General features: G+C 35.6%; 1 protein-coding gene across 1 annotated transcript; it reads left to right on the top strand.

Moving 5' to 3' along the window:
* The first annotated feature begins 16,165 nt into the window (after nucleotides 1-16,165).
* LOC148581575 (uncharacterized) lies at nucleotides 16,166-23,290 on the top strand. The gene is made up of 8 exons (XM_088492613.1): nucleotides 16,166-16,457; nucleotides 18,246-19,417; nucleotides 20,098-20,433; nucleotides 20,515-20,663; nucleotides 20,814-20,868; nucleotides 21,449-21,533; nucleotides 21,637-22,043; nucleotides 23,285-23,290. The coding sequence occupies exons 1-8, from the start codon at nucleotides 16,166-16,168 to the stop codon at nucleotides 23,288-23,290; spliced, it is 2,502 nt and encodes an 833-aa protein (XP_088348739.1).
* The last annotated feature ends 1,699 nt before the right edge of the window (nucleotides 23,291-24,989 follow it).

Raw genomic sequence — 24,989 nt, 5'->3', positions numbered from 1 at the left:
ATATATGAATTACCCACTGTTCAACATAGAGTGTAACAAAATAATAACAATTACTAAGTGTACATTTGATTTTAACTATTGAGAGTTTTTTTGTTCAAGAGAGTTAAGAATTTATTATTATTGCTAACTAAGAAATTCATTGGTTTTATTGTATCGTGAGAGAGTATTGTCATCAACCCTATAACAACTAAGTGTGGGGACAAATATCTCTCTAAAGAAAGTGATCTAATCGTGCCTTGAAATCACTACACAAATATAAGATTTTGTCATCATATCATCTTTATATAACCAACATAAATAAATAATTTTATTTTCAAAAACAAATGAAAGAGAGTTTAGCACTTTAGTTACCCAAATCAACTTTTTCTTTTTGGCAGATGAAAAGCAGATCAGGTGACTAAAACCCGATCTGTAGCTGATCGTTAAAGGCCATTCCAATGTAGAGAAAGGCACAACATCTATGGAGTAACGAATAGCAGCGGAAGGAGGTTTGAAATTGCTCACTAATGTTTGCATATGTATTCCTATTTGTGCTGGATGACCCAGCCTTGACAAGAACAAAAAAAAATGATTCGGGTGAAAATCGCCAAAGACAAGCTTGATTTGGCATCACATATTAGGATGCACCTCCCCAATCAGCATGGCACTTCCTTGCTTGGCCATTATAAGCACAATTGCGAGACATGTTCACAATGAACAGCAATTTAAAACCTAAAAGCTAAAGGCCTAGAAAACTTTTCAACCTCAACTTTCTAATTCATTGAGAACGCTACCATACACTACAGCAGAGGCGGAGCATAGCGGCATTTTTTTACTGATTAGCGGCGGTTTTAAACCGCTGCAAAATCAAAGGCCGGCGGCTCTTCCAACCGCCACGGTTATGGGCGCGGGGATTATATTTAGCGGCGGTTTTCAGTAACCGCTGGCATAACCGCCGCCAAATCAATATTTCGCGGCAATCGTTCATAAAAACGCCACCAAACATGGGTGACACAATTACTAGCATGTTCACCGGCAGTTCCAAAACCGCCACTATTCACTTTGATATTTTCATGATGCCGCTTGTTTTGCTGCGCTTTTAGAACCGCCACAAAACAGTATTTGTTTTTTCCGAAGCATTTTCCGGCGGTTACAAACTGCCGCAATCTTTGACAAGTTTCCAGTTACTTTGGGTGACTTTCCTATGGTTCTAAACCGCCGCTAAATTAAGAATAATTAAAAATAGGAAATTTGAATTTTTATTAAAAAATCGTATAATTTTTAATATCAGAACTATTTTTTTCTTTTTGTGGCTATTTAGATTTTTTTAATATCTTAAGTGTTAATATTTTAGACCTTAGAATGTAAAATTGTAGAAAAAATAAATAATTTTTATCTGCAAGCCAAAATAATATATTCATAAAAATATGAAGAGTACAAATCTCTTGCAAAGAGTTGCATAGTCTAATTCAAAAAAAAAATACTTGATTCGATCCAAAATATCTCTAATCCTACTATTATTGTTCACTCTATCATTCCACGGAACTCATCTTTACAGCGATGTCTCGTGGCAGCTCCTCACCCTGCCTTTGAAAAAGATAAATCAGAGCTCTCTCCATCGCCTGCATCTTTTTCTTCTCTGCTGCTGCCTCGTCCTCCATCGCCTTCCTCTTCAACATGGTGAATACAATGTTGTCGCACACATTCTTCTCTATGTGCATGATGTCAAAGTTGTGACGTAATTTGTTGTTCTCCCAGTATGGCAGATCAAAGAATACACTCCTCTTCTTCCTGGGTGACTCGTCTTGCACCACGATCTGCTGTCCACGTCTTCTTTTACCGCCCACCGCTTGCACCTTGTCCTGTGAGACGGTCACACCCTCCAATTATCTCAGGACATCCCTGCCTGTCAATTTCGTAGTGGGGATCTATCCTTTACTTTACCATCAAATCTAATCCGGTCTTGTCTATATCTGTGATCGCGATTCAAGAAGCGACCATGACCCATATAACACCATTTCTGACTGAAGGTGAGTCGCCTAGTCTCGGTGTCCAAATTACACATGGGGCAAGCTCTCCCACCATACGTATTCCAACCAGATAAATTGCCCAAGCCAGGAAAATCGCTGATAGTCCATATCAACGCAGCATGCATCTTGAATGTTTTCTTCTCACTAGCGTCGTAGGTATCAACACTGTCCCACAACTGCTTCAACTCATCGATCAGGGGCTGTAGGTATACATCTATGTCACTGCCAGGCATTTTAGGACCGAGAATAATCATAGAGAGTATGAAGTTGGTTTGTTTCAAGCAAATCCATGGGGGTAAGTTGTATAGAATAAGAATCACTGGCCATATTGAGTACTTTGAACTGAGGTTTCAATAAGGATTGAAGCCATCACTAGCCAAGGCTAAGTGAACACTACGCGGATCGCCAGAAAAGTCAGTATATCTCATGTCAAATGCTTTCCAATCCTCGCCGTCTCTGGGATGCCTCAAGAAACCGTCAGAGTTGGTGCCTCTCTTGTGCCATAACATGTCCACAGCTGTCTTGCTGGACATGAATAATCACTGCAACCGTGGAATCAGAGGAAAATAACGAAGAACTTTCGCCGCTTGAGGTTTACCATTCTTCTTGACAACGGCGTTGATCCTTACTAAAGAATTCTTCCGGGTCTTTTGCTTCCACCTGTAGCATGCAGTCATTCGGACATGCATCTATCTTCTTGTACTCAATACCAGCTTTCTTATGATCCTCTTGGCATCGTGCAAGGTCTTCGGAATCTGTGCATGCTCAAAGGCATCCCCCAATAGCTCTAGAATCAGTCTGAAAGCCTTGTTGCTCACTTCGCACATGCACTTTATATGGAACAGCCTCACCAAGAAAGAAAGCTTCAAGAATCTTGAACATCCCGGATATAATTCCTGCCCGCCGTCCTTAAGCAAGTCTTGAAAGGAACGAGCCTCGTGACTAGGTTCATCAGATAAGTACGACAACCCACCCGCAACATCTCCAGCATGCCCATCCATGGAATCTTCATCCTCACTCTGCAGTCCCGGCAAATTGAATGCATCGTGGATCATGTCACGCATTTGATCTCTTGAATTTATAGTGGGATCTAATTCTTCCCTACCGCTGGGTCTCTCGTCTATGATCCTCTCACCGTGATGTAACCAAAAGGTATAGTTAGGGGGAAATGGTTTCATCAGAAGATGATTGTATGCAGCTTCTCTAGTTTGGAAAACTGGAACCCACACAAAGGGCATGGACAATGTATCATCCCATCGGATGATGCATTGGCAAATGCGAAGTCAAGGAATCTATTCAGTCCATCCCTATATTCTGCACTACCTCGTGGCTTTGTAATCCAGCTCTTATCAATGTCTAAATAAATGAAATAGCACATACAAATAGATAATTAGTAAAAAAAGACATGGAACTAAAAAAATTTAAAAAAATAGGGTGTGTGTTAGGAGAACCAATAACAGTCTATCACAATTATGATATGGGAGAGTACCATACGTAATAAAGTCGACAATATATTACAAGCAAAACCATGTAGGGAGCGACGGAATAACTCAAAGGGAAAACATAAACAAAGTTACTTGCATCCCGGATAACATGAAGCACACGAAAGGTATTGGGAAGGAGGCTTACTCATTGCAAAATTCTATGCTTTCTTAAAAGAATACTGGTAGAAAGAATTGTTAGTTTCAAGTCCAAAAAATGAAAAGACAAAGAAAAGCTTCCTTAAAAATTGAAAAAGAAAACAAGATTAACTGTTAAATTTAAAAAATAAATAAGTCAATAAATATAACTAAAAAATTATAATGTACAGTAAATAGAATCTTCAAAATATCTTAAAAATGGAAGACATAACAGGATTGAAAGTTAGAATTAAAAGACAATTAAAAAAAAGATAAATTAATAATTATAACAGATAGAGGATAGGATCTTAAACTTGTAGATATATTATGCCTTGTATGCTTATAAGAAAGTCATATTATAGTTCCCCTGTCCTGTCTTTGACCGTGTAAATAGAATAAATTAGTTCAGTGAAAAAAATAAATTATTAACCCCTCAGCTCAATTTCAATATATCGAAAAAAACACTTGTAACAGGTTTATTATACTAACAACCTTTGAGTTCCTTATTTTCATGCAGAATACACCTCCATTAGAGGCTCCTTTAAAATTGATAGAAAAAGTTCTGGTGGCCAGAGATATAAAGCGGAAAGATGATGGTGTTCTTTCTATCTCAAGTGATATGGATAATATTTTTGGAAAAGGGTTAAACACAAGCTTCTCATCAAGATGCTTTGTTTAGAACCATGCCTGATCCATCATTCAAGAATCAATTAATGGAGACTTCAAGCACAAAAAGTTTGTCTATGAATTTGCTTCGAATCCAATTGCAATTATTGATCTTACAATATAAGAGTATGACCAAATCCAATTATCCAAACAAATTTGTGATGATCAGCATGAAAGTATTATGTACATCGAATAAAGCCACTTTATTCAAAGACTATATTGCCTTTTGTTACGCCAGCAAGATTCAATGCTTAATTTCCTTTTAATTTGATCTTTGTGTTACTTTTAAATTAATAATGTCACTTTATTTAGGAGATATTATTCTCAATATAAAATGCATTTACGACTAGATCTTATCAACTTGAGATGTGACCGTTTGAAAAGATCAAATTGAAAGTAGCATTCCTTCTAGATAGCCATAGTCAATGCAATCAGGAAATTATTATCGACAAGGTCCAAGAACTTGCATCCTAATAATTAAAACTAGATTAGTCCAGAAATTATTGTCGTCAATATCCAAGAACTTGCATCCTAATTAAAACTAGATTAGTTTAGGATTCAATATAAGATTCTTTAATTAATAATACAATAAAAACAAGAGTAAATACTAAATACTCTATCCAACCATGACCATTTACTTGTTATAGAATGAATACTAACAAAGTTGAATCAATAGTCTCTGCCCTCTGTAAGCAGCAAGTATATTGAATTAGATATGTAGAGTTACATAAGAATTGTGTTATGACTATTGCTCAGAGCAAATGAATCAACAGGAGTTTATGAAAATGGTGCATCAAAAGAGGTAAATTGCAGAAAGGGAGCTATTAACTATTTAACTCAACTTCTCTACTACTATATAAAGGTGTTGAATACTTGGCAGAGTTTAACTGCCATGCCTTGCCATTGCATTGAAATTTAACCTGTTTTGAAAATAACATGGATGGGAATATTCCTTCCACGATTTATCTTACATTTTCTACGAATGTTTCTTTTTCTCTTTAACAGCACCTATTGTCACTTGTTAGGAATCTAATAGAAAATTTATATAACACGATAATATAATTATAAAATTTTAAACTACAGAGATTTTTTATTAAAAATTTGATAAAACTGTAAGAACCTATAACTTAATTAAAACTTAAAATAAATTTCCAGCTACTTGATTCAAAGATCACTTCAAATCAAACTTTAGAATGAAAAAAGTGTTTGTCTTGTAATAAATTTCTCTCTCTATCTCTCCCACTTCACACTTCTCATAATTAATATGGATTACTCATTACATATTACACATATACTTTTTGCTGTAATTCGTTGAAGTGTCTCCAATTTTTTTACTTTAACATCATGAATCTATATTTATACTATTTATTTCAATTTTTCTTTAATGACTTTGTTATTAGCTATGTTCTTCTGTTTATGCAGAGGTTCTTCAGGAGATTAAACATCAACTGAAAATCTCTATTGCAAATTCGTACATATACATGCATCAAACATCTCTCACTTTTCTTATTTTATTACCACTTTTGATTCTTCAATATGAAAATAAAAACACACACATGATCAAACAACAACACGGTTTCTCATCATCATCCACTTCTTCAGTTTTGCCATTGACGATCGATCGTAAGAAAAAGGGGAGGAAAAAGGCAACAATAAACAATCAATTGAGAATTACAAAATCTGTAAAATTAAATCAATCGAATGGTATCAACATGCTCTTCTGATCACTCAAACCACTCAACCTTGTTTCTCAACTCCACACTCATCACACAATACGAAAAGTACTCTAGCTGTCTACACAATAAGAGAGTGACTCAAGGGTGAGAGATAGACGATATTAAGCTGAACCAACCAAGTCTCAATACCTAAGATCAAAATTAACAGATCAATTCATTCTTGCTAATCATAGACAGATGTATTATACTCTAATTTTTGTTATCTTTTAGAAGATAAAATTACAATATGCTAATTAATCGTACTCAATTAGCTATCTAGCTAGTCAACTCTCACGTGCTCTAAAAGTTAAAGTTATGACAAAAGGAGAAAAAATATTAGCCAGCTGAGCTTGCTCATAGTGGATTAAGGAACATGAATCAAATCCCTAACTCTAAACAGCTTCAATTAACCCCAATTTATAGAAGATATAGACAAATACTTGTTCAGATCTCTAAACCAATAATGAAAACCCAGAAGAAAGGATCAATGTGGAAGAACGAACCAGTGAAAGGGGAGAGGTGTGATAGCTAAGATTGGCGCACGGTGGAGGACGGTGTAGCGGTTTCACGCAGGATCGATGAGATGCTCAACTTCGTCACCGGTTATAGAACCACGGTTGGTAGCTGCGCGATTCGACAGCCAACACGGAAGCGCCTAGTGGAGCAGAGGTCAGGGATTTGGCAAGGGGTTTCTGCAAAATTGGGGGAGTCGATTAATGGTTGTAGGATGACAAGGGGGAATCAAAAAATTCATTTATGATAGGATCCTCACCTGGGTGGGTTCTTGTGCTGATATTACGCGGCTCTGCTCCCGCTCGTATTTGGCGCGCTACCAAAATCAACTGGCGGGTTTTGCAAAATTGAGGGGAGGGGGGAATCAATTAATGGGGGTAAGGTAATTAAAAGGGGGAATTGAATTAATGAATTGAAACTCACCTAGCGGCGTTTCTGGGTGTACTCGCGGGTAGGTTGTGACACAGGGAGATTGGGTGCTCTTCGCGCCTCTGCTGTTGCTTGTGTTCGCGCCAAGGGGATAGGTAAAATAAGGAGGGTTGAAGATATATAGAGCCCAAATTCGCAGCGGTTCTGACTGCACGGCCGCTATCCAGGGTTGTTTTGCGGCTTCTGTCCAGACCGCTGCTGACCTCTGCCGGGATCTATTCAATTAGCGGCATTTTTGGCCACGGCCGCTGTTTAGCCGCCGCTAGGCTCCGCCTCTGCTGTAGTGATACATTGTTCGGACTATTGTGTTGTATGTCAAATTTACACAGATGCAATAAATAATTAGAATGGTTACATACACCATTTATTTTATAGGTGGGATGAAGAAAAAATATGAGAGAAAATATTCAGTGATGAGAGATCTCACTTTATACTCTAAAATAAAAATCTAAAATTTAAAGAATTCAAATTCACATAAACCCAGACTAATACGTGATGGAATAATGATCTTTGAATTTTTTAATTTAAAATTTAAAATGTTATTATTTAACTTAATTTAAATATATTCGTAAATAAAATAATATTAAACACCACAATTTGACTAGTATTTTATTTTAGTAAAATCTAGATATGATCATAATCAAATCAAATCAAATACGGTACTTACTTCGTAATTAATATTTTAATTTAGAATGAAACACTATTTAATTTAAAATTTAAAATATTGTGATTTAGATTTATCAATTTGTATTTAATAATTTAAATTAAATAGTATTTGATCTTAAAATATAATTTAATATATTTTAAATGATAATAAATAATTAATTATTAATTTTAACAAAATTAAATTAAATATAAAAAAACTGTTTATGATACGATAATTTTTTATATGATAGTCTTTTACATTGACAAATGATAATTATATATGAGATAATGATTGTGCTACATACATACTATTTTAAACTATTATTTTCAGTTACCGTATACAAATAAGTATACGAATATAAAATTCAAAAATTAAAAATCAAAATTTCACGCTCACTTAGGTTAACACGCGTTGCACCATTCTCTTTCCAATTTTAATTACGCGCCCAAAACCCATCCTCCTTCTCCCTCTCTTGCACGAAAAATCTATCCTCCTTCTTCTTCTCTCACACGAATTTTCTCTTCTCCCTCTTTATTGAGTTACCAATTTTTTATTCGTTGAATACTTAACCACAACACTTGTTCAACCTCGGTAAATCCTTCTTCGATAACATTATGGAGTGCTTCTTTACTTATTTTCGGACTTCGATCGTAGCTTCTTCTTACACTTCTCTGAGGTAAGTGGATCTGGTTTAGAAAACTAAAACTCAAAATAATTTAGTGATTATGTATTTTTGATTCTTCATTTTGAGCTTTTTCAGCTTAATTACATGATAATGAGCAAGAATGGATGATTAATGTTTGTAGCGGTCTCTTAATTTTTTTCGGTTTTTGAATTCTACCCGAGAAATTTCAACTTAACTGATAGCTTTGTGTGTTCTATTTTTTTGAAATTTTTAATGCATGTGGAGTTTACTTTTTCAGAGACGGATGTTGAAGTAGAACTAAAGATATGTTTTTACAAATATTGCAGTATTCCCATTTTTTTTCTTTTCATAAAAGGGGAAAATGAGTTAGAGTATGTTTGTGATATGAGTCGGAGTCTCATTTTTTTTATTTTGTTTTTAATTGATTATAACTAGATTTTTGTGATATGAGTTAGAGTTTGTCTGATTATTATATTAATTGAGTTTGATTATGCTTAATTTTTAAAACATGATATTGTAGCATGTTTGATTACAGCATAGTTGATGTTACCTTTGGCATGTTTGATTATAATTGGATTTTTGTGATATGATTTAGAGTCTATTTTATTATGTTTAGGTTTTAAAACATATGATATTACAGCATGTTTGATTATAACATACTTGATATTTGATTATTGCGTGAGTTTTAACTTTTTTTACTTTTTGAATTTAATCTTGCATGCATTTTTCAAAACTAGCAAATTAAACAACCAAAATCCAATCAAATTCAAAAAAAAAAGTTAAAACTCACGCAATAATAAAATATCAAGTATGCTAATATCAAACATGCTGTAATATCATATGTTTTAAAACCTGAACATAATCAAACAGACTTCAAATCATATCATAAAAATCTAATTATAATCAAACATGCTAAAGGTAATATCAACTGTGCTATAATCAAATATGCTGTAATATCATGTTTTAAAAACTAGGTATAATCAAACTCATTCAACATAATAATCAAACAGATTCCAACTCATATCACAAAAATCTAGTTATAATCGGTTAAGAACAAAATTAAAAAAATGATACTCCAACTCATATCACAAGCAAACTCCAGCTCATTTTTTCCTCTTATGAAAATTAAAAAGAAAAAAAAATAAAAATTCTACAATATTTGTAGAAACAGATCTTTAGCTCTACTTCAACATCCGTCTCTGAGAAAATAAACTCCATGCTTTAAAATTTTCAGAGAACTAGAAGACACAAAGCTATTAGCTAAGTTGAAATTCCTTGAGTAGAATTCAAAAACTGAAAAAAATCAAGAAATTGCTACAAACATTAATCATTCATTCCAGCTCATTATCATGTAATCAAGTTGAAGAAGCTCAAAACGAAGAATCGAAAGCACACAATCACCGGATTATTTTGAGTTTTAGTATTCTAAAGTAGATCTACTTACCTTAGAGAAGAGTAAGAAGAAGCTACGATCGAAGTCCGAAAACAAGTGAAGAAGCGCTCCATAACGTTATCGAAGAAGGATTCACCGAGGTTGAACAAGTCTTGTGGTTAAGCATTCAACGAATAAAAAATTGGTAACTTAGTATAGAGGGAAAAGAGGAGATTCATGCGAGAGAGGAAGAAGGAGGATGGATTTTTCGTGCAAGAGAGAAAGAAGGAGGATGGGTTTTGGATGCGTAATTGAAATTGGAAAGAGGAGCGTGTAACGCGTGTTGACCTAAGGGAGAGTGGGGCTTTCACTACAAGAAACAGTGTAATTATCGACGGTCAGATTTTCCATCGAAATGGCTTGTCGTAGATAAAATAAAAAAGAAATTATTAGAAATCTATTCTATTATATAAAAATAGGGTTCTTGCACTTAATGATAAAGCTGGCGTGGCATGCTTTTGAGAGTGTTTCCTGATTTATTTCTTTAACTCATTAAATACAATTCATTATGATGGATTAATTATATCAACTAATTAATTTTATTAGATATTTAAGTATCACACAATTTAATATTATGTATATCAATTAATTAGATATAATTATTAAAATATAATTAGGCTCAATTAGCATTATTCAACATATTTGAATATTTATTATAGGATATTACGTCTTTATTATTTCGATTCCTTATCACCTATAAATACCTTTCTATATTGTATCATCCTACACAACTTGAATACTCACAAACATTTATCTTATTGCTCCATCTCCCCTTTCTAACATGGTATCAGAGCTATGGTATCCTCCTTGAGGAGGATAAGTTGATTTTCTTCTGGTGAAATCACCATACTTTTCATACTTTTCTTCCGTGCCATTTTTTTCTTTCTCTTTTGTCAATGCTTTGATGCTTTTCTTACCTCACCGATTAGCTCATCCACTACTTACTTATTCTCATGGAGAAACTATATATTTTTTGTCACCTTCCAATAGTTTGTCATCTCTTCGCACTTTGTCACATTTCAATAGTTTTCCGGCAGTTCGCCATCTTTTCAGCAGTTTTTCGACAGTTGGCCACTCTTGCAGCTGTTCCGTCTACGTTCTCTTTCGGCAGTTCCGTCTGCGTTCCTTTTGGCAGTTCCTTCTGCGCTTCCTTCTGGCAGTTCCATCTGCGCTTCCTTTCGATAGTTCTGTATGTGCTTTCTTCAGACAGTTCCGTTTTCACCCGTTATATCAGTTTATGCATTTTTTATTTAGTTGTTTCAAATAAGTTTCAAACTCAAGTTGTCACTTGAGTTTGAGGGTTTTAGGGGGGATGTTAGAGTATAATTAGGATCAATTAGATCAATTAGCATCATTTAATATATCTAAATATTTATTATAGGATATTACGTCTTTATTATTTCAATTCTCTTAATACCTATAAAAACCCTTCTATATTGTATCATTCTACACAACTTGAATACACACAATCCTTTTCTCTACTACTCTCTCTTACCCTTTCTAATAATAATAAATACAATTTAATTTAGTTAAAAGTTCATTATTTTATAGTATATATATATATATATATGACAGAATAAAATTGTAAAAATAATCTTTTTATCACTTTGGATATTTTAACTCTTTTTTCTTTTTTTTTCTCTTTACGTGTAATTTTGTTTTGCGTTAACTTTGTTTATTTAATGATAAAATATACTCATGTTAATTCTATCGTATAATAGTTAGTTTTTCTCCTATGTATTTTGATTTGTATAGTTACTATTGATCTTGCTATTTTTGTTTTCTTGAATTGTTCTTTATTTTTTTATGACTTGATAATTTAAACAAAAAAGCAAAAAATAAAAAATAAAAAAATTATGGCTAACGGCGAAGGCTAGAAGCCTAAAGCAGCAATATCATTTCTCAGCATTATTATTAATATGAAATTTATTATTTCTTTTCTAATATTTTTTAATATGAGCTTCATTTTTTCTTTATTATTATTAATGCTTTTATTATTTTCTTCTCTAATTATAAATTTTCTTATAATAATTCTTTGATAGAATATTTTTTTGGTCTAATAGATTTTTTTCTCCATTTTTTGTCAAAAATAATTTATATTAGGAGAAAAGAAGAAGATACAAATTAAATTTTAAAGTTCAAATTTAAATAAGATGTATGTGCAAAGGGTAACTATTGAATTGAGATCTAGAATTTATTTGGTAGATTTAAACTCTTTGTATTATCGTCATTGAAAATTTCAAATACTATTATAATATTCTAGATATTTTTTTTATCTTATATTGTTCTTAAATTATACATTATACCGTGTATTTGAAGAGTTTTATCTTTTTTTAAATAAGTGTGACATCATATACTTTTTTGGATACAAAGGGATAATAAAGTTGAAGTGAGTAACAAAATTGATTATATAATAAGATACAAATTTTTAGAATTTCTAGCACAATTGACAAATTTTTAGTTTTAAAATAAACTTTTATTCTATTTTTTATTTTTTATTTGATTTTTTTATAATTTTTTCTTGATTTTCTTATTAATTATGATTGTAATAATTCTTCACAAATTTTTATTTTATAGAGTAAATTTATCAATCATAAAATGTAAAAAACTTAACCAAAAAATTAAAAAAAATATTGATTAATCACAAAATAAAAAATTATGAATTGTGCTTTAATTATGTTGTAAATACAAATTGGGGCTATTTAAAATTAGTTTTTTTATCATTAATGTTAACTTAAATTATAATAAGGTAAAAAGTAAATATTGTATATAATAATTTAATTTAATTATTTATACTACCAAAATTATTTTTTATTATATCCCATTTATTTTTATTCATTATGTAATACACATTCTTATATATGTTATAGAAATATGATTTGATTCCATTAACTTGCCAAATTTTTTTGAAAAATCTAAAGCTAAAGCACAAAAATATATTTATAAATATTTTACTTTTTTAACTAAAAAATATAATATCTTTTGCCATATTTTTTGAAATCCTAAGTTAAATATGAATATTAATTTTTGAAATATAATAAATATATTTTAAATTTTTTGCATCTAAAAACAATATTCTATCAATGTTAAAATTATTTAAATGGATAAGTAATAGTGAATATAGAATTATTTAGGATGAATAGAATTAAGTACATCTTTTTATTGAAAATATGAATTTAAAAATATTATATTCAATTCTCAATAATCAACCTCTCATTGAATCATTGTATGTTCAAAAGATTTTTGAAGAAATGAAATAATTTTGGGTATATAAATTTTTGTAAAAATTTAATTATTCAATATATTTGTTGTCGTTAATTAAAAAAGTAAAATTGAAATGACAATTTAATATTTCTATACTCTTAAAATATTATTTATTTATTTTTCTAGCATTCTTTATCATTTAATGATCACATTAATATAATTTAATTCATTAAAATTATTTATCATCATTTGATTGAATAAAAATTCTATTTTATCTAAAAATTTTAGGATTTCTCAACCTCAAGATCATCCGTGTAAAATCATTAAGAAATATAACTAAGAGCGCGGAAGCGTGTCTTCATTCGAGAGCATGATTGAGATCAGAGAGCTTGGATTTTGTGGTTCTTTAATCTTCGTCAACCAAAACCTTCGTTCTATATCTCTAATAGGGATGAATCACAATTCCACTGTGAGAAAAGAGCTACGGAGACGAGTTTGATGTGTTGGAGACCAAAATCCTGAAGTCATTATTTATATTTGAGTGTGACACTCATTAAACCTAAAACTCAAATAAAATAGTATCTATGATTTTAATCTCATTTATTCAAATCAAAAGTAATAATGACTTATTTAATTCAACATTTATGACAATAAATGAGATCACCATTATATAAGTCATTTAATGTGAAATTACTTAATTTGCGATTATAATTAATATATGTATTGCCCATAAATATATTAAGAAATAATAATTCCCTAACAATCTTCCACTTGGACTATACATATATATTTTCCTGAGATAATCACACCTTACAAATTTTATTCGCACATCTGAATGTTATTTCTCTAATTACTTTAATAATCTGGTCTATCTCATATATTAGTTATGGAATTACCACAACTTTTATCACTTTTGTGTCACAACAAAATCACGATGATCGTGATACACCACTATTTTATGATATATTTTGAACTGAATTGAGTGGGGTTTGTCAACTCTCACACTTATTCACGTAAATTGTATGTTTTTAAGTTTCCTTCCTAATTTTGTGCTATGATAGAAAACATGCTTCCCATGCCATTAAATAGCTAATTTTAATCCTCTGTTATTTCCATTCGATGCCGTGATATGTGCGTTAAGTGATTACAGGATTTATAGAGCAGGAATGGCATAGAGGATGAAGAGGAAGCATGCTAAAGTGGACGAAACACAAGAATGTTAAGATTTGAGAAGCTGGAAACGACGCGCGCACATGGCTGACGCGTACTGGTGATCAAGCCATTTTTCACTGACGTGTACATGTGACTGATGCGTACACGTGACCAGGAGCGTCGACCACTAACGCGTATGCGTGATTGATCCGTACGCGTGACCTTGTGCAGAGCCCACCAACGCGTACGCGAGGTTGACGCGTACCCGTGACGAGCGTCACGTGCTGCAATTCACAGAACTCACTGGGGGCGATTTTTGGGCTGATTTGGACCCAGTTTCAAGCCCGAAAATATAAACTAGAGGCTGGGATGGAGTTGAGACTGGGGACACTACACACTTTAGCTTAGTTTTTTATTAGTTTTGAATTCTAGTGAGAGAAACTCCTACTTCTCTCTAGGGTTTTTGGCATTCTTAGTTTTGCTTTGAATTGGATCTTGAGAGAGCTGCTGCTACCTTCAATTGGAGTCATCTTCCTTATAGTTTTCTTCTCTAGTTCCTCTATTACTCTTTTACATTTGGTTAGTTTGAATTCATGTTTGGATCTTGTTATGATCGAATTTTGTTAATGCCCGAAAATTTTGTTTATTTTTCTTGTTCTCAAGCTCGAAACAAATCTCTAGGAAAATCCTAACCAATAATTCGCATCTTATGTCAACTCCTAGGGAAAACGACCCGGGATTTTACTCCCAGTTATCTATTTCACTTGTGACACATTTTAAATTCGATAGCGGAAATCTCGTCAGTCAAGACTGTACTTGCAACGTTAATTTGGAAAAATACTTTTGGTAATACTTTACCGGCATTTATCCGCTTATCAATTTTCGGCGCCGTTGCCGGGAAGTTGCATATGTGTGCTAAGTTATTGGCTGGTGTAAATACTTTCATATTTGCATAATTGCATCTTTTATTTGTCTGTTTTTTGGTTATCAGTAGTATTTATTAGTTATTTTGCTTAATATATTTTGTTGCCATGAGCTCTATGTTTCTTTTATTGAATGACGCGTGCATTACCGGATCTGAGCTTAGCCCTATTTGATCCTGAAATTGAAAGAACCGTTTCACTTATTAGGCAAGCTCGGCGTCGGTTAGCCTCCGAGGGTGGTAAAAGGGTTTCACCCAATTCACTAATCTTAACCGAGGTTGAATCCGAAGCATCATTTGAGGAAGAAGCTAACTCCTCTCCTACTAAATCTATTGACGTCTCTTCTATTGATTTAGGTACCAATACTATGGCTGCTCCTAGAAGGATTACTCTCAAGGAGGCAGGAGCTCTGAATTTCACTCTCCAACCATTTCAAGTGCGTCATCTGATTTTTACTGCCGATTTCGAACTAAAGACCGCATTGATCAATCTACTTCCTAAATTCCATGGTTTACCCGCTCAAGAGCCCATCAAGCACCTTAGAGACTTTCAAACATCTTGTTCAACTACTAGGCGGCATGGTGTGGATGAGGTTGCCGTTTGGTTATATGCCTTCCCATTTTCTCTTGAGGGAAGGGCAAAGGAGTGGTTCTACACTCAACTCAAAGCTGTTGTTACCAATTGGGATTTGATTAGAAGGGAATTTTTGGACAAATTCTTCCCACCAGAGGTCACTGATAGATTGAGGAAGGAAATCTCTTGCGTCATTCAAGGTGAATTAGAGACACTCTATGAGTATTAGGAATGTTTTAGGAAGCTCCTTGATTCATGCCCCCATCACAGGATTGACGAGTTGGTGCTTATTAGTTACTTTTGCCAAGGCATGAGGCCTCAAGATAAGGTCCTTTTGGATGCTTCGAGTAATGGTTCTATGACAAAGTACAAGACGATGGCGGAAGTATGGCAACTTATCACTGATTTAGCCGAGTCTACTCAACATGCGAGGCACATGAATAATCATCCCAAGGCTATTGCGGAAGTCTCCTATAGTACTGAGTCTGCTCTCACCAAGACTTTGGGAGAGATGACCAATATCCTGAAGTAAATCCAACTCAATCAATAACAACCTCCACCTCCTCCACAACAACAATGTCAACAGTTAGTCCCTCAGAGAGTATGTGGAATTTGCGCTTGCTAATCTCACTATACTGATGAATGTCCACAACTCCAAGAGAACAACACCTTGGCGGCTACCAATGCTTATTTCAACTGTCCAAATCAAGGGTACTATCAACAAGGTGGTAACTATAATCAAGGTGGTAATTACAATCAAGGTTATCAAGACAATCCCAACCAAGGATGGAGAGACAATTACAACCAAGGAGGAAAAGACAATGGTGGAAACCAAAGGTAGAACAACAATTACCAACAAAACCGATATCAACAAAACCCTCCCTACCAACAACAAAACCAAGGCCAAAGATACCAACCACCTCACCAAAGGCAAGCTCAAGCACCTCAACTCAATCAACCACAAGCCCCCAAATTACCTACCCTCCTTCTTCCTCCAACCAAGATGAAACACTCTGTTCTATTGTTCAAGGATAAAAAGAGCTTCAAAATTCACTTACCTCTAGCCTCACCAGTCTCACCTCCACTCTCCAAGCTCTTATATCCCAGATGGAACCACCTCTACCTCCAACACTCAACCTTCAAGCTCTAGTGCACTTCCCTCTCAACCTTTATCCAACCCCAAGGGTGGAATCAATGTCATCACCTTGAGGTCTGGCACTATATTGCAAGAGAGGAGTCCCGAGGAGCCAAGCTCAAGCCAAGTGATGAATGAATTTTTGTGTGGTTTAGAATTTCACAAATGGAATCTCGTTGCAAGTATAGCTTCTAAACCAACAAAGAATCCTTTCATACAAAAATTTGGTTGTCACAAGTAACAAACCCCTAAAAATAATAACCAAAGTATTCAAACCTCGGGTCGTCTCTCAAAGGAATTGCAGGGAAGTGTTCTTGTTATTGGTTATGAGATGTATATTTTGGGGTTTTGATAAGAGACATGAAAGGTAAATTGCAAAGGAAGTAAACTAATAGCTAAGAAAGCTCTTGGCAAGGTATGAGAACTATAAGTCCTATCCTTATTATCATCATCAATTGTGACATCAATTGTCCATTGCTCCCACTTAGTCAACCTCTAACTATGAAGGAAAGTCAAGTGGATAAATCAATTTGATTCCTCAAGTCCTAGTCAACTCCTAGAGAAAGACTAGAGTTAGTGGAATTCAAATCAACTAGTAACTTTTAATTATCAATCAACAAAAGAGTTTGATAACTCAAGAGTCTCTAATTACTCAACCAAAGCCAAGAGGAGAAAATTCTACTCTAACATCCTTCCAAGCATTTTGTCAAACACTTGGAAGGCATAAAAGGAAAGCAAGATAAAATTGCAAGAATATAGATCTACAACCACTAATTGCAAGGAAATCAACAACAATAAATCAATTCAACAATAAAGAAACATGAATCATAAATTGCATTAAAAGAGAAATAGAAGAAACAAAAGTGCATCAACATAAAAGTAAAGAATTACAAGAAGTAAATCATTAATCTAAGAGAAGAAAGGTAGAGGAACAAGAAATTGTAAAGGAAAAGTAAATCAAAGCATGAAATTAACCTAGATCTAAGAAATCCTAATCTAACCTAATCATAATTCTAGAGAGAAGAGAGAGCTTTTCTCTCTAGAAACTAACTAAAGCATTCCCTCCAAAATTCAATTATGACTTCCCTCCCTCAACTAAAGCTTGATTTCTGCATATAATAGGCTCAGAAATGAGTTGGATTTGGGCCTTAGAAGCCCAGAATTCGCCCCCAACGTTTTGCCTTTAATGAAGTCACGTGCGAGCGTCGACGCGTACGCGTGGGTCATGCGTACGCATCGCTTGGCAATTTGCGTTCCACGCGTGCGCATCTGCTGCGCGTGCGCGTCGATGAGTGCATTCCAAATCCTTGATTTTCCATGATTTCTCCACTTTGCATGCTTTTCTCTTCACTCCTTTGATCCATTCCTAGCCTTTTCAACCTGAAATCACTCAACAAACACATTAAGGCATCTAGTGGAATCAAAGGTGAATTAAAACTAACCAATTAAGGGCCTAAAAAGCATCTTTTCACTCTTAAGCGCAAATTAGGGAGAATATATAAAACCATGCTATTTTAGTGGATAAATATGGGAAAAGGGTGATAAAATCCCCTAAATTCAGCATAGAATGCACCACCAAATAGTGGTGCATCACCAAGCCACTCAGGATGAAGACGTTGTTGAAGTAGAAGATGTGGAAGACGAGGATGAGGTACAAGAGGCGGTTGAAGAAGAAGTTGCTCAACTAAAGGATGGAGTTTCTAAGGAAGACAATGTTTTAAAAGAGGTCATTCTCATTCCTTTTTCACACCTAGCTAGGAGGACTAAAAAGCAAGGAGAGATAGATCCCATGATGATGGATATCTTCAAAAAGGTTGAGGTAAATATTCCCCTTTTTGATGCTATTCATCAGGTTCCTAAGTATGCTAAGTTTCTAAAGGATTTGTGCATGAATAAGGAGAAGATTCATGATTTAGAAACTATTCCTTTGGGTAGCTCGATTTCTGCTTTGATGGGTGCTATACCGGAGAAATGTGGTGATCCCGGTCCTTGTATGGTTACTTGCACTATAGGTGGTATACAGTTTGTTGATTGCATGTGTGACTTAGGTGCTTGTGTCAGCATTATGCCTTTATCTGTATATGATGCATTGAAGCTCCCACCATTGAAAAAGTCGGCAACCCATTTTATTTTAGCAGATAAAAACATAATTTCTGTGGTTGGCATTGCGAAAGACGTCTTGGTGAGCATTAAGGGGTTGATTTTTCCTATTGATTTCTACATTCTTGAGATGCCCCCTAATGACTCAGGAAGACCATCGTCTATCTTGCTTGGGAGGCCGTTCTTGAAGACCTCTCGGTTTAAATTGGATGCCTTTTCGGGTACCTATTCCTTTGAAATAGATGGAAGAACAGTGAGTTTTAACCTTGATGAAGCTATGAAGCATCCGACGGAAAACCATGATATCTTTCGGTGTGATATTATTGATGAAATTATGGCCAAAGTCCACCAGGAGACAGTTGATGAGAAGAACATGGTTCAAGGTGCAAGTGTGGAGAAACCCCCTGAATATGCTGAAAACACCTTGCCACCTCCTGTGCTACCAGATAATCAAGTGCCAAGCCATGGGCTGAATATGGAGTTGAAGCTCCTTCAACCTCACCTCAAGTATGCTTATCTTGAAGACAATCAAAAGCTCCCAGTGATTGCAAAGGAGCTTACTTCCCAACAAGAGGAGCGATTGCTTAATGTACTACGTAGAAACAAGAAAGCTATTGGGTGGAGTTTGACAGACATAGTTGGTATAAACCCTCAAGTTTGTGAGCACCACATTTTTCTAGAGGAGGGAGCCAAGCCTATCCGTCAACCTTAAAGGCAGTTGAACCCCACAATTCTAGAAGTTGTGAAGAAAGAAGTGACCCGACTACTTGAAGCCGATATTATCTATTCAATATCAGATAGTGAATGGGTTAGCCCAGTACAAGTGGTTTCGAAGAAGTCCGGTGTCACCATAGTCAAGAATGAGAATGGGGAACTCATGGCCACAAGAGTGCAGAATTCATGGAGAGTGTGCACCGACTACAGGCGCTTGAACTTGGCCACTCGCAAGGATCACTATCCACTACCCTTCATCGATCAAATGCTTGATTGCCTATCAGGTAAATCACATTATTGCTTTTTAGATGGCTATACTGGTTATTTTCAGATCCATATTGCTTCAGAAGACCAAGAGAAAACTACTTTTACATCCCCTTTGGAACGTATGGATATAAAAGAATGCCTTTCGGTTTATGTAATGCACCGGCTACGTTTCAAAGATGCATGATAAGTATCTTCTCGGATCTTCTAGAGCATTGTATGGAAGTATTTATGGATGATTTTAGTGTCTATGGTGATTCTTTCAATCTTTGCTTGGATAATCTTGCTAGAGTATTAGAAAGATGTGCTAGCTCAAATCTTATATTTAATTTTGAAAAATGTCACTTTATGGTAAAGCAAGGTATTGTTCTAGGTCATATTGTTTCTGATACTGGTATATCCGTCAATCCTGCAAAGGTTGATGTTATTTCTGGTTTACCTTACCCCTCTTCTGTGAGGGAAGTCCATTCTTTTCTTCGTCATGCAGGTTTCTACCGGTGGTTCATCAACGACTTCAGTAAGGTTGCACTACCCCTTTCTCAACTGTTGCAAAAGGATGCAGAGTTTTCTTGGAATGAAGAATGCACGGAATCATTTGATAAGCTAAAGAATGCCTTGACCCAAGCTCCTATTGTGAGAGGATCTGACTGGAGTAGGCCATTCGAAATTATGTGCGATGCATCTAACTATGCAGTAGGAGCGCCGTTTGCTCAGCGTGAAGGTAAGGATCCTTATATTATTGCTTATGCTTCTAAAACACTTGATGGTGCCCAGTCTAATAATACTACCACTGAAAAGGAACTTTTAGCAATTATATTTGTCTTGGATAAATTTAGGGCTTATTTACTTGGAACCAAGGTGGTAGTATATTCAGACCATGTAGCATTAAAGTATTTACTAGCAAAGAAAGAGTCGAAACCAAGGTTAATCTGTTGGATATTGCTATTGCAAGAATTTCATTTAGAGATCCAGGATAGGAATGGTTCCTAGAATTTAGTGGCGGGCCACTTGAGTCGCCTAGAGCATATAAAAAGTGACTCCACTCCTATCAATGATGCATTTCCCTTTTACAGCTTGCAAGCAATATCCAAGGTAGTTCCTTGGTATGCACCCATTGCTAATTATTTGGTTAGTCAGACCTTTCCTCCATATTTTTCTAAACATCAAAAGGACAAGCTCAAGAGCGAGTCCAAGTATTACATATGGGATGACCCATATTTATGAAGATGTGGTGCTGACCAAATAATTAGGAGGTGTGTTCCACAATCCGAAATCCAGTCTATCTTAAAGGCATGCCACTCTTTTGAAAGTGGTGGCTACTTTGGCCCTCAAAGAACTGCAAGAAAAATCTTAGACTGCGGATTTTAGTGGTCCACACTCTTTAAGGATGTAAATCTTTTCTGTAATTCTTGCCACCAATGCCAAAGGTTTGGAAACATATCCAAGAGGGATGAGATGCCCTAACAACACGTGTTGTTTTGTGAGATTTTTTATGTTTGGGGTATGACTTCATGGGTCCCTTTCCAAACTCGAATGGTTTCTTATATATTATGTTAGTTGTTGATTATGTTTCTAAATGGGTGAAAGTAATTCCTACCCGTACTGATGATGCTAACGTGGTTGTCTCTTTTGTTAGGAATAATATTATTTGCCGCTTTGGATCACCACGAGCAATCGTGAGTGATCAAGGCTCTCATTTTTATAACAGGAGAATGACAGGTTTGATGAAGAAACATGGCATCATGCACAAGGTGGCGACGACTTATCATCCCCAAACAAATGGCCAAGCCGAGGTATCTAATAGAGAGATCAAGTGCATACTCGAGAAGATTGTTAAACCCCATAAGAGGGATTAGAGCTCTAGGCTTGGAGATGCGCTATGGACTTACTGGACAGCTTACAAGACACCGATCGGCATGAGTCCATTCCGGCTTGCCTACGAAAAGGCTTGTCACCTTTCGGTAGAAGTGCAACACAAGGCTTATTGGGCTGTAAAGGAGTGTAACTCAGGATTGGGAGGAGCCGGAGTTGAAAGTAAATTGCAACTGGAAGAACTGGAGTGCATTCGGATAGAGGCTTATGAGAACTCAAGGCTCTACAAGGAAAAGGTGAAGGCGGTGCATGATCAGAACATCAAGAGAAGAGAGTTTAGAGCTGGGGATCAAGTTCTTCTCTATAACTCAAGGTTGAGACTAATGCCGGGCAAACTGAGATCAAGGTGGGATCGACCCTACGTGGTGGAGAAGGTTGAACTGTATGGAGTTGTCCACCTAAGTCATCCCTCAAGCCCCACATTCTTCAAGGTTAATGGTCATCGTCTGAAACTGTATCATGGTGCAATGGCAAAAAACAACAAGGAGCTGGAGATCTTTCTCTTGAAAGACCCAGCCAAGGAAGAGAAGCGAGCTCATCGACCGTCCAACTTAAGGACGTTAAAGAAAAGTGCTAGGTGGGAGACAACCCTCCATGGTACGATCTTCCTAGTTACATCTCTTGTTACCTTACTTTTCAAGTGTTTTTATACTTTTCTATTTATTTAGATACCTGAATCATGCTTAAGTACCTTCTCTTCTTATTCAAAAAAAAAAAGCATGTCATGCATGCACATGGCTGAAGCACACGCGTGAGACCCCCGAATATGCACCACGCAAAAACAGTGCTGGAACGACGCGCCTGCACGACCAAACAGAATGTTGTGCTGGGGCCATACGAGAAGGGGGCAAAGGGCACGGGCACTAGTCACGCGTACGCGTGGCCTGTTGTGCTGAATTCGTGCTGGAGGGGTGCCAGGATGCGACGCTGCCCATACGTACGCGTGGGGGAAGCGTACGCGTCGCCCCCGTCCCCAAAATTTGTGCTTTCATGATGCTGACACTGTGCTCCCGCATGGCTCGAACAGAATGTTGTGCCGAGACCATGCGGGTAACGCGACTCACCATCACGCGTACACGTAGATGACGCGTGTGCGTCACCTTCATTTTTCATACTCCACGCGTACGCGTGGACGACGTTTACGCGTACGCATGATCAAGCCATTTTTCACTGACGCGTACATGTGACTGATGCGTACGCATGACCTTGTGCAGAGCCCACTGACGCGTACGCGTGGCTGACGCGTATGCGTGACGAGTGTCACGTGCTGCAATTAACAGAACTCGCTAGGGGAAATTTCTGGGCTGATTTGGACCCAGTTTCAAGTCCAAAAATGCATACTAGAGGCTGGGATGGAGCTGAGACTGGGGACACTACACACTTTAGCTTAAGTTTTTATTAGTTTTGAATTCTAGTGAGAGAAACTCCTACTTCTCTCTAGGGTTTTTGGCATTCTTAGATTTTCTTTGAATTGGATCTTGAGAGAGCTGCTGCTACCTTCAATTGGAGTCATCTTCCTTATAGTTTTCTTCTCTAGTTCCTCTATTACTCTTTTACATTTGATTAGTTTGAATTCATGTTTGGATCTTGTTATGATTGAATTTTGTTAATGCATCGAGTTATTTCCACATCTAGTGCTATTGCTTATTTTGTTCTTGTTAATTATTTTCAGGGGTAATTTGAATTGAATCATTTTCCTATTTATTATCATGTCTTTTATCTTTGCTCACCAAGTGTTTGAGAAAATGTCATCTAATATCATGGAGTAGATTTCCTTGCTTGGTTGGGGGTTGATAATTGGAGCCACTTGAATTGTTGCACTCAAGTATTAATTTGTAATTGAAAATTACTAATTAGCCAGAAACTCACCAACCCTAGTTTTTCTCTACGAAGTAACTAGGACTTGTGAGCTAAGGTTAATTGTTTCACTTGACTATCCTTCACTTGTTAGAGGATAACTAAATGAGAGTAATGAGCTTTTACCATCACTCTTGGGAAAGATAATAAAGATAGAATTTCCAATTCTCACCCCCTAACCAAGGCTTTTTATATTGATTATTTTACAACTCTTGCTAATTATTCATTACTTTAATTTCTAGTTATTTATTTTTTTTATTCTCAAGCTCAAAAAAAATCTCCAGAAAAATATTAACCAATAATTCGCATCTTGTGTCAACTCCTAGGGAAAACGACCTGGGATTTTACTCCTGATTATCTATTTCACTTGTGACACATTTTAAATTCAACAGCGAAAATATCGCCGGTCAAGACTGTACTTGCAACGTTAATTTGGAAAAATACTTTTGATAATTCTTGACCGGCATTTATCCGCTTATCAGATCGCCACACTAAAATACTCAACCACATAGATCAAATTTGGATGAGAAAATTCAAAAATTACATGCAAAAATGATCTCATGCATACCTATTTTCAACTGGTCCAACTTGAATAAAAATTCTATTTTATTCGGTGACAAACTTAGATAAAACTGCAACAGTAATGCCCGGGCTCATAGCGACGGCAACTAAGCTGAGTCTGTGGAAGAAGAAGAGAAGAACTTAACAGACTCACAATGAGAGAGAGAGAGAGAGAGAGAGAGAGAGGAATTTACCTTGAGAAAATGGACTCGACAAGAGAAATGTGGCAACGGGCTCAACAGCAACAGTAACGGGATAAGCAGCGATGGCGACATGAGCTGTGAAAGGGTAGGCAGCGATGGGCTCAGCAACAACGATGACGGGAGCTATGAGGTTTTTTGTGAATAAGCAGAAAAGAAGAAGACTCTGGGTGAGGATGACTGAGTTTCTCTTGCATGGCTATAGAGTATGGACTGAAGCTGTGAATCATTGAATCTGTGATGTGAGGCAAATTCTAATTCCTAAAAAGTGTTTATATGTATATATCCAGGGCGAGTACACATTAAACCCGACCATGGCCTGTCCTGAGCAAAATCTGCCCGACTCGGGGTAAGTTATTACCCTCTCAACCGGGTATGGACGGGTCGGGTACCTGCGTATTTGGGTACTCTTGCCAAGTCTATCTATGTATTGATACTCCAATTATTAAGGGTTTAAGCTAGCCAATAGATTGCTACACACAAAAGGCGAGATTCTAACTCCTAATAGTTGTTTAAGCGGACGAGTGAGATGATCACTCAACAAACTCAAATTGATTAAGACAAATACTAATTATTTTTAATATTTTAATATTAAAAATCCTGAGCATTTGATTTTAATTATAACTTTGTAAAATATTTATAATAATAATTACTGTATATATTTTATTTAATTTTTTAATAAATTTTTTTATATAATTTTATGCAGGGACGGATCCAGAAATATTATCAGAGGGCCAATAACATATATAATATTAAAAA

This window comes from Arachis ipaensis, chromosome B10, assembly GCF_059453495.1.
Source record: "Arachis ipaensis isolate K30076 ecotype BB chromosome B10, ASM5945349v1, whole genome shotgun sequence".
NCBI lineage: Eukaryota > Viridiplantae > Streptophyta > Magnoliopsida > Fabales > Fabaceae > Arachis > Arachis ipaensis.
The sequence above is the reverse complement of the archived record's forward strand: the minus strand, read 5'-3'. Positions and strand labels throughout refer to the sequence as shown.